Consider the following 9,569-nt stretch of genomic DNA (forward strand, 5'->3'; position numbering starts at 1 on the left):
CATGAAGTAGGTACAGGAAGGTGATGCAAGGGCGTTCGGGGTAAGGAAGAACACTAGAGGAGGTAGTCTTTGAACAGCATCTCATTTGAGGAGAACCTTGGGGCTTCAGGTGTGATGCCATCATCATCATCAGTGCAGCAGCTTTAGTCATGGTTAACTTGTTGATTACCCCATACAATGTCAGCCAGAGAGGCTTAGGATGAAATCAGGTTCTTCTCACACTTATAACCCCCACAGATAGATAGATAGCTTGGGTCCAAAAAGGTCCCTGCCAGTCCATGGCTACAGGCCTCAGGCACCCCTCAGGCTTCAGAGCAGCACACATCAGCTTGATGTCTCCCCTGTGACCAGGGAGAACTATGAGCTTGTTGGGCAAGGCAAGTGAATCCCCGTGAGAAATGCTCTTCTCCAACCGGGTGTCAGAATCAAGCCAATTTGGAGTCTATGGCTTTGGATTAGCTGTGCGGATGTAAGAGCTCATCAACCTTCTCATCTGCTCCTGTAGACACCATGTTGGAGAGGCAGCTTTCTTCATTGCCTGTAATAACCTAAATTATTTGATTCTTAGTTCTTCAAGATTTTCCTAGCTTCCCCCCACCCAATTCTCTTCATTGTGAATTCAAAGATAAGATTGATTGGAAAAGTAATACTCTAATAGTGTGCATTAAAAAAACAAAAACATTACTTGTGTATTTGACCTACTACTCAGAGGATCAATTCTGTTCCTTCCTTGGGAAGGCTTATATTCTAGATAGGAGATAAAAAACAAGACATGGGAATCAAATATGGAGGAAGATATGACAATCAAAGACATAAGATAGAAGACAAAGTTTATGATGCTCTAGCAGGGAGAGAGGAGATGATAGGACACAGCCCTGAGCTGAGTCTTTTCTGCATTTTGTTCCATCCTCTGCCCTTCATATCAGTGGTTCTTCTTCTCTCTTTCACAGTGGGCATGCCAGGAAGCCCAGCAGATGGTTGCCACCTCTCTGCTTTCTTTTTGAGGAATATTTTCTTCCTCCTCATTCCTGTCCCCATCAAACCTCTAGTTCCAGTATTTCTGATACCAATTTCCTCCATGCCTTCTTTATTATCCCTTTCTTTTTCTTATCATCTGACTTTACTCTTCCTGTCACCTGTTACGTTGGTGGCCAGAAACATGGAAGGCTGAAGAATTGTGTAGGAAAATATGCAGTACAAAAATAAAATACAGACGACTACATTCATGTGAAAGACCATTTATATGCTTACCTAAGGTCCAAAGTGCACCTATAAGTGTCATTTTGGAGCATTTACTTTATTAAAAATATGCTATATTGGTATTGTTCACACCTGACCTCATTAATTAGAGAATATGACAGGGTCGTTAAGTCTTTGTAAAAGGGTTCTTCTATAAGAGAGGCTGTGGCCTTGCCAACCCTGTAATATAGCAATTTGTGTGACACAGAGAAAATCAGATTGTTGGAAAGAGAAGTCAAGAGAATAAAAGAAGTATAAATTTGGAAGCCCAATTATAATTTGTGAAAGTATATTTTTATATCTTGTAGAAAACAGGTGACATCTCTACCATAATTTAAAATTCACCAAACTACTTCATTCCCCATTGGAAAGCTTTTTTTCCTTTGTTAACTTTTGGATTGCAGAGTAGAGATCAGAGTCCCCAAGCCTATGAGAAGCAATCTAACAGATATGTCATATTACATCTTATCAAACGATTGAATATTTGGACCCCAAACACTCACTTAATAGGTTAGGAACAGAAGGAGGCTGCCCATTAGTTCCCTGAACACTGACTTGGAGAGCTGTGAAATCTACTTCTGTGCTTGCTCTCCAGGAAGTCACTTAATTCTTCTGAAAGGGATTTTAGATGTTGCCTTGCGTTTTTAAGTAAATTATGTGTTCTCATTCTGCCTCCTTTAACATTTTATTCCGGTCATTAAGGCCTTGCTGTGTCCTTGTTATGTGTTGATGAATGTTTCCTAATTGCCCTACAACTAAAATTTGAACTTGAGTGGATATGTAGAATTTTATTTATTTATTTTATAAAACCTCAAAGGAGAAAGGCAAAATGGCGGAGCAAAGGAAAGGCAGGGGAGAAGTGTGGTGAACAGGAAGGAGGCACAGTATGGGAGACAGCACAGTCTGCCCGGTGACTTGTATGAGTTTACTGTATATCTCAGAGTTTTTAGGGCCTCCCAATAGGGATTTTATGAAAATGTGATGATATTTTAGTATTACTTGTGTTTTAAAGATGCAAAGGCTAAAGCACAAAAATGTTTATTATTTTGCTCAAGGTTCATGGATAAGAAGTTGGAGATTGACTTTGAAGCCAGGCAATTGATTTTATCCTACAAACTCACTGCCTGAGCTCTAATTTTGGATTTGGCTACTGCAGTTTCAGCCCCACCTTGCCAATTCCTGGTTACTTCAAACTTCTTTTCACATTGTAAGTGTATGTCATGCTAGGCTGTAGTGTTTGTTTGTAGAGAACTTTAAGGTTATGTGTGTACATACATGATTTGGCTTGTAGAAGCGTGGTGACGATTGCTTCTGAGCCCTTCCAGTTTAGGTCCGGAGGAATAAGTGGCAAGGGCAGACTATAGTTTGGACTCTTCCTAATTGCCTTTGAGTTTGAGGCACCTCTGACATCTTGAGAGATTTGCAAATTGTTTCAACAGAGCCAACTCGGCTAGGAGATTATCAAGTTAGCCTCCTGCTAGCTCAGGTGATTCCAAAGACTATGAAATACGAAGTATTCTATAAATATCCCAGAGAGAAAGTTTGTTCCATAAATGTTTGTATCTTGCCAAGGGCAGCCCTTGTTGTTGGTCAGCTTATGTGTATACACAAATGGATAAGAATGTTTTCCCCTATGATGTAAGGGAATGTTGCTAAGTACCTCAATTCCCTCTTAGGCTAAGATAAGATTTATCTAACATGTTTCTCTCTTGGTATTAATATTTTCTGGACTATTAAGAAAGAGGAGAAACATATTTGAGTGAAGAAAGTAGGTTATAATGTCTTTTAATTTTTTTCCTGTGATTTTTGGATCTCCCAGAGGTCACAATGGTAGGACAAATCCAGACTCTTCGGCCTCTCACCCACAGCAGGGCAGGGCATGTGGTTGTGAATGCCCTTGATAGCCTGAGTCTGGTCTGGATTGTAAAGGGCCCTCCCTTTGCTTTTACTGCCTTCACAACTAGCTACATCCTGCCCACAGTGGATCAGGATCTCTATTTGTAGAGAAGCATTTAACAAAGATCTGGATATTTGAATGGGTATCATTTGCTTCTTAAAAATAACAATACAAATCTGTGACACTTACTAGTTTGGTCTGAAGACCACCTCACTCAGAATCCTCTGAGATACTTATTTAATAATGATTTTAGTACATCTGTTTGCACTGAATTAGAATTACAGAGCAGCTGTTTTGTGGCTTTCATGTGTGTAATGAAAAGCAGCAGTGTATTTGTACTAAATCCTTTAACCTTGTTGAGATGGTGGTCCACAAGGACTTTTTTTTTTTAACTCGGTGGCCTGTTGCTGCCAGTGAGGTGACATCACTGGTGAGCTGTTCGGGGAGGGGTGTGGTTGTTGAGGGTATCGAAGATGGGGATTTAGAAGAGGTGAGTCCTCAGGGCATGAAAAGCTGTAGGATGGGAACAGATTTCAGGAGTTAGATTCAAGACAGGTGCTTTGTGCTGAAGAAGCTGAATTCAGGAATTCTGAGAGCAGTAGGGAGAGGACAGACTCATGTAAATGAAAGACAGAAACAGCAGAAGACTCAGCGAGAGAGGAATGCTGGTGTGGTTAAAGGGTCAGATCTTCTACCAGGAGCCTTAGGAAGTCATTAATCACAGGCCTATCCTCAAGCTTTGTAACACAGCTTGGCAGTCCAGTTACTGGGCTGGCAAGTACTCAGTCTGATAACTGAGTGCTTAGACACTAAGCATAGTGAGTTACTTGGATTGAGTGCGTAATTCCTTATAAATAAAAAATAAGGTAAGAATAAGCTTGGAGGAGAACAGTAGAGAATCTGCTAAAAACAACTTGTTCCTGAAACCATACCTATTCCTACTCTAAACCTATTGATCTGGAGAATTCTAGAAAACATAAGAACACACCAACACATACTTCAGCATTTTCATGCAATATTTACCAGATCAACCATAAATAAGGACCACTGCAGCACTGTCTGTCTATCTATCTATCTATCTATCTATCTATCTATCTATCTATCTATCTATCTATCTATCTATCTATCTGTTTTAATGATGCCTAGTTTCTACTGCAGTGCATTTGATATAATTGCTCTGGGCTATGGTAGGGAGTATTAGGGTTTTAACATGTTTTCCTGTTTGTTTTTATTTGGGGGGGTGGGGATGGTCCTTTGTTATAAAGCTGAGGGAATCCAGGTATGGAGAGGTTGTAAATTTTTCCAAAGTGAATTGGTTTAATTGTACAAACAGGATTGAATGAACCACCATCTCCTGATTCTTAACTCAATGTGCAGAGGCCACTGTTGGCTTTACAAACAAAGGAAATTTATTACTGGGCACTGTTGACACAAACCCAAATGATGCAAGTCTTGGGAAGGCAGAGTCCTCAGGTAGCCCCTCACTCCCGCCCCCAAAGACCAGCAGTGGGAAGTGGCTGTATTATCCTTAGTACTGGAGTGCTGATGGCTGTGGGGTTGTTTCTAGATGCCTGGAGTTGGAACTATTGTGGACTAAGGTGGAATCAACATAGGAAGCTGGGGATGCTGCTTGAAGCACAGGGGAAGGAGGAGAAATCCCTTTGCTTCTATGTTCTTTTGTCATGTTCTCTGATTGCTACCAGTACTTCCTATTTTGCAGACCATTTGGGAAGAGTTACTGTCTTGGGAGCAGGGAAGGACAGAGGAAGAAGGGAGAATGAAGCAGTGAGTGACCAATCTTTTGGTCTTTATAATGCCTGAGTTTTGTGTTTTGATGTTTTTAGAATGGATGGTTACACTGCAGTTTCTCAGTAAATCCTATGGTGCTGCTATTGCAAAACAACACAAGTTGAGACATAAAGATTTAATTCTGACAGTTTGAGAATCTGGGCAGTCTAAATCCAAGATATATATGTATCTGGCTATCTGGTGGCTTTGTATCCTGTGAAAGAGAGGAACTTCGTGTTTTTATATGACAGAAGGCAGAAGTGCAAATAGCTAAAACCTGTAAGAACTTTTTCATGAAGACCTTAATCCCATTCCTGAGGGCAGAATCTTCTTTAATTAGAGCCTCATGAAAGCCCCCACCTCTTTCTAGATTGCTTTCTCATTAGATCTCAGCACCTAAAATTGGGGGTTGGTGTTCAATTCAGAACAAGGAGGGAGTACTCTGTTTATGAAGACTAGCTATATTAAAATGGACAAATTCCTGTGCATTCAGATAAGTTGGGTGATTGAAAGGCTTATAGACCACTTTAATATAGGTGTGTACCCTTGCTAATATATTCTTTTTCTGACAATCAAGGGCTATATTTTTAAATTTATATGCTTATGTTTTTATGACCTTTATATTTAAGATATATATATATGTTTTTAAAGACCCATTAGTAATCTCTGTACTAAGTCTGAAACAGTTGCTCCTTTGAGGAGTAGTTACTTTCTAGACATACGACCCAAGGCCAAACAGTCTGTGTGTACAAATGAGATGGCAGGCCTTATTTCACTGTCATGGAAGGTACTTTTTTTCTTTTGAAAAGAAAATTGGAATTAAAATGTAGTGTTTTATCTATTCTGCCTGATGGGCCAAGCGCTTTGCCCCCAGCAGAGTGGAGCCTTGCTGTCCTGCTGTTCTCACAGTAGCTCCCTGTAGAGCACAGCATTCTTAAGTCTTGGATAATGAGTCTGATGTCATCAAGGGAGCTTTATTAAAATAAATACTCTACCATATTTCCTTCCTAAGAACATCCTGATTAATTCTATCATAAATACTTACCTGACACTTTTTTTTTCCATCGGTAGAGGTAGCAAAGAGACTTCATTCAGCTAGTGACATTGAAGGTACCAAGGGTGCTTTGAACAGTGTTCTATTCTGACACCCACTCTGGTGTTTGCTAATTTGTGATCTGAAGACGTTTGTTTAACTTAGCCTATCACATCGAACTTCTGTGAGAGTAATTAAATACTAATGCTTGTCCTCATTTTTGAGGCTGTAGCTACTTAAATAATAAGAGATTAAATGTTGCCTCAAGGCTGTAGAGTAGGGTTAGAATTGGTTCCTAATATCTAGTTTTGTATTTGACTTGCCATCCACAGGTGCCAGTACTAGAGTTCCATCTGTGTTTTCATTCTGCAGCTCATGATAACATTCATAACCAAAGAGAACATGAAGTCTGGATGATTTCTTTAAGTCTATGACTTTTTAGAGATGGGCATATGGCTCAGAGGTTAAGAGCACTGGCTGCTCTTTTAGAGGATATGAGTTCAATTCCCAGCACCAACATAGCAGCTTACAACCATCTGTATCTCTAGTCCCAGGGAATCTGATACCCTCTTCCAGCTTCTTCTGGTACTGTATCCATGTAATGCACAGACACACATGAAGAAAAAGACCCATATACATGAAAAATAAAGAAATAATAAAAAAATAAAAAGAGCTCTGTGACTTTTCAGTTGACTCACAAAGATGGATATGCTGTTTATTATCCTTCTATTCTCCATTAGTTGACTGTACTATATTGAGTGTTTGGGCTATTTTACATTTTACCATGTCACAATAATTATTAATATGAAATACTAAATATAATAACTCTCAAACTTTAAGTGTTTTATGTCATTACCTAATATTGAAAATATATGAGTAACACTAATAATGGTTATTTTCATTCTGTTGTTACCATCTAGCAAAGGAATTATTATCCAGAAAATGTAGTATTCAAGGTGTTAGATAATGACCCCCAACTAGGTCCTCTAGATTACCTGAATACAAATCATAAATGAAATAGAAATGAATCAGCAGTAAGCTAATGACTCTTCACATTTTATAAATTGTATGTGCATGTGCAAATGTGCATATGTGCTTGTGTCTATGTGTGTGTACTCATACTCATTCCTATATATTTTAATCAAACCTGGAGGTGGGGACTGGAGAGGACATACCCATGAGATAAAGAAGGCCTGACATATATGGGAGCCAGAAAGCTGATTGTGAGATGTTTAAGGGATAGATATTTTTTACAAGATATAAGGAAGATAAAAAGCTATTTTATGATGGCTAATTCTGCTCAGATTACTGCATTATTTAAAACTCAAAGAAAGTTTAAAATTTTTAAATTTTCTATTTCCCATGTACATTAATTAGTTTTAGGGGGCCACGATTATTCATTGCCCATAGATAAATAGAATTGTTGATAGACACTTTTACTTTAGCACTGTTCTATAACTGAAATATAAAGAAATTTGGGTTGGTTTATGAGGATATTTAAATACAAAAAATAGTTTTTTTATGTTTTGATTGAAAGGCACTTCATTCATTCTAAGTTCGGTCTGTAAAGCTTTTGGTTACTAAAATTAGATCCATTCAGCTCAAACATGTCTTATTTTGTTCCCAGAAAAAAGAACAGTCCATGGACCATTGGCATTTTATTTGTTCAACTTCCTTTTCTAACACTCTAAAGGAGGTTATGTATTAGGATTGCCATGGGATAGAACAGAGACACCATAACAACTCATGGCATCTGACTTCAGAACCCACACCACTTGCTCATTCACTGTTGAGTCAACCAACTATAGAGAATAGTCCATGACCTCTTGGCCATGTCTGTTTTAGATTCTTTCATGAGGAAAGATAGAAACAGTGTGCTCACATCACAGGAACTCCCTTACATGTAGCAAGATAAAGGTTGGCTGTTACAACACTCTCTTTTCTTCGTTTCTAATATAAAGAATGCTAAGTTCCCAGTGACAAGGTGACCTGTGAATATCATGCAAGGCTGAAGCACAGGAGCTGCTCTTGGGGAAGGTTCTTGCCCAATAATAATGTATCACTGGATAATGTATCACTGGATTCTCTGATTGTTTGAAAGGGAATATTTCCATTGAACTTTTGTCCCCTTTTACAGATTTAGAGACAGAAATTTGCTAATTTCACTTACCTTTTGTAATGTAAGGTGTTCTTTATCTTTAAATGAAGTCTTGTCCTAGAGTGAAAGATGCCTTTCTTTTCTGTTAGTATTCAGAACACTTTTTTTAAACTGAAACCCTATGCCACCACCCCAACCCCTGCAAATGAAAATAGTCCCTAGGAAAATTTTTTTCTATCAATCATAATGTTAAATTAGAAGATTATCAGCATCCACTTCACAGCCATGGAGAAGTCTTTGAAATTTGTTTTCTATAACATGAAGAAGAGGCTAAGGCAGTGTACTTCAATCTGGAAATCTCCAGTTTCTTTGACATCCCCCTAACACGTGGATTCTAGATGGCTCATGGTCTTGACTTTCTTTTTCTTCTCAAGCTTTTTAGGATGCCATATTCCACAAGTATAACATGTAGTAGAAATGGTTAATTTTGAACTATATTAAGACCTGAAAAGCATTTATATGGAAAGCTTATTATTATGCTTAAGGGTGACCCATATAGGTGAGACCAGTAGAGGCTGAGGAGAATATTCTGTGCTAAGGAGTGACATGTGTTAATAGTTGGAGTGACACTGTACATTCATGTGGAATAAGCAGGGTAGCATTCAAGTGGCTTCTGATTCGGCCATGGAGGGAAAGTCATGAATTGTCAGAGGCAGAGTGGTTTGGAAATAATCAAAGAGTGGAAGGAAGCTGAATTTAACCTTGACAACAGATGGGAGCTAAGATGTGTGGGTATAGATGTTAGGGTAGATTATTTGTAAGGAGACTGATCTTAGTGAGCAGTATCTGTGTTGTATTGTAGGAGTAATAAGAGGAAAATCAGATAACAAGAGGCTTCAAACATCGCTGTGCTGACCTTGAACTTGAGTTGGAGTCACTGGAGAGCCAGTGTAGGCTTTCAGGGCACTGGTGTGATAAGATACAGACAGTGCATATTTTGCTGTTATCTATTTTAAACTGTTTAGACTATCCTGCAATGGGAAAAAAGGAAAAAACTTCAAAGACTGAGTATCATTATTACACAAAATTCTTGACAATAAAACCATATTTGATTGATCCGAAGAGTTCTAGTTTAGAGTGTATTGAGCAGTAAGGAAAGAGTCAAAGATTAAAGGGGTTACTAGGTATGGAAATGATCAAGGTTTGGAATCTATCAAGGACTATGTTGGAGTCTCTGACAAAATTGGAGAATTTATTTGGTTTCATATTTCAGAATTGAGATGTGGAAATTTACTAGACAACTCATATATTTTATTTTTCATGCAAAACCACACAAAGAAAATTCAATTTACCTGAATTCCAAAAGCCTGAAGGGACAAATAGCTATCTGTGGGGCCTATTAACATATCAAAGCAATGTTGACCTCCATGCTCCCTCATATCACAGGTACCAGTTAAACAAATAAAAGTCATAGCACCCTAGTTCTCACCTCCTCCCTTACCCTAAGTTCCCTC

General features: G+C 38.5%; 1 protein-coding gene across 1 annotated transcript in view; it reads left to right on the forward strand.

Moving 5' to 3' along the window:
• The first annotated feature begins 398 nt into the window (after positions 1–398).
• The window catches only part of Pard3b (par-3 family cell polarity regulator beta), a 951,194-nt gene continuing 942,023 nt past the window's right edge, over positions 399–9,569 (forward strand). Inside the window, exons 1-2 of the mRNA XM_028765737.1 lie at positions 399–469; positions 3,413–3,626. Of these exons, the coding sequence (XP_028621570.1) occupies positions 399–469; positions 3,413–3,626 (285 nt within the window). The remainder of the gene's footprint in view (positions 470–3,412; positions 3,627–9,569) is intronic.

This window comes from Grammomys surdaster, unplaced genomic scaffold, assembly GCF_004785775.1.
Source record: "Grammomys surdaster isolate TR1022 unplaced genomic scaffold, NIH_TR_1.0 165, whole genome shotgun sequence".
NCBI lineage: Eukaryota > Metazoa > Chordata > Mammalia > Rodentia > Muridae > Grammomys > Grammomys surdaster.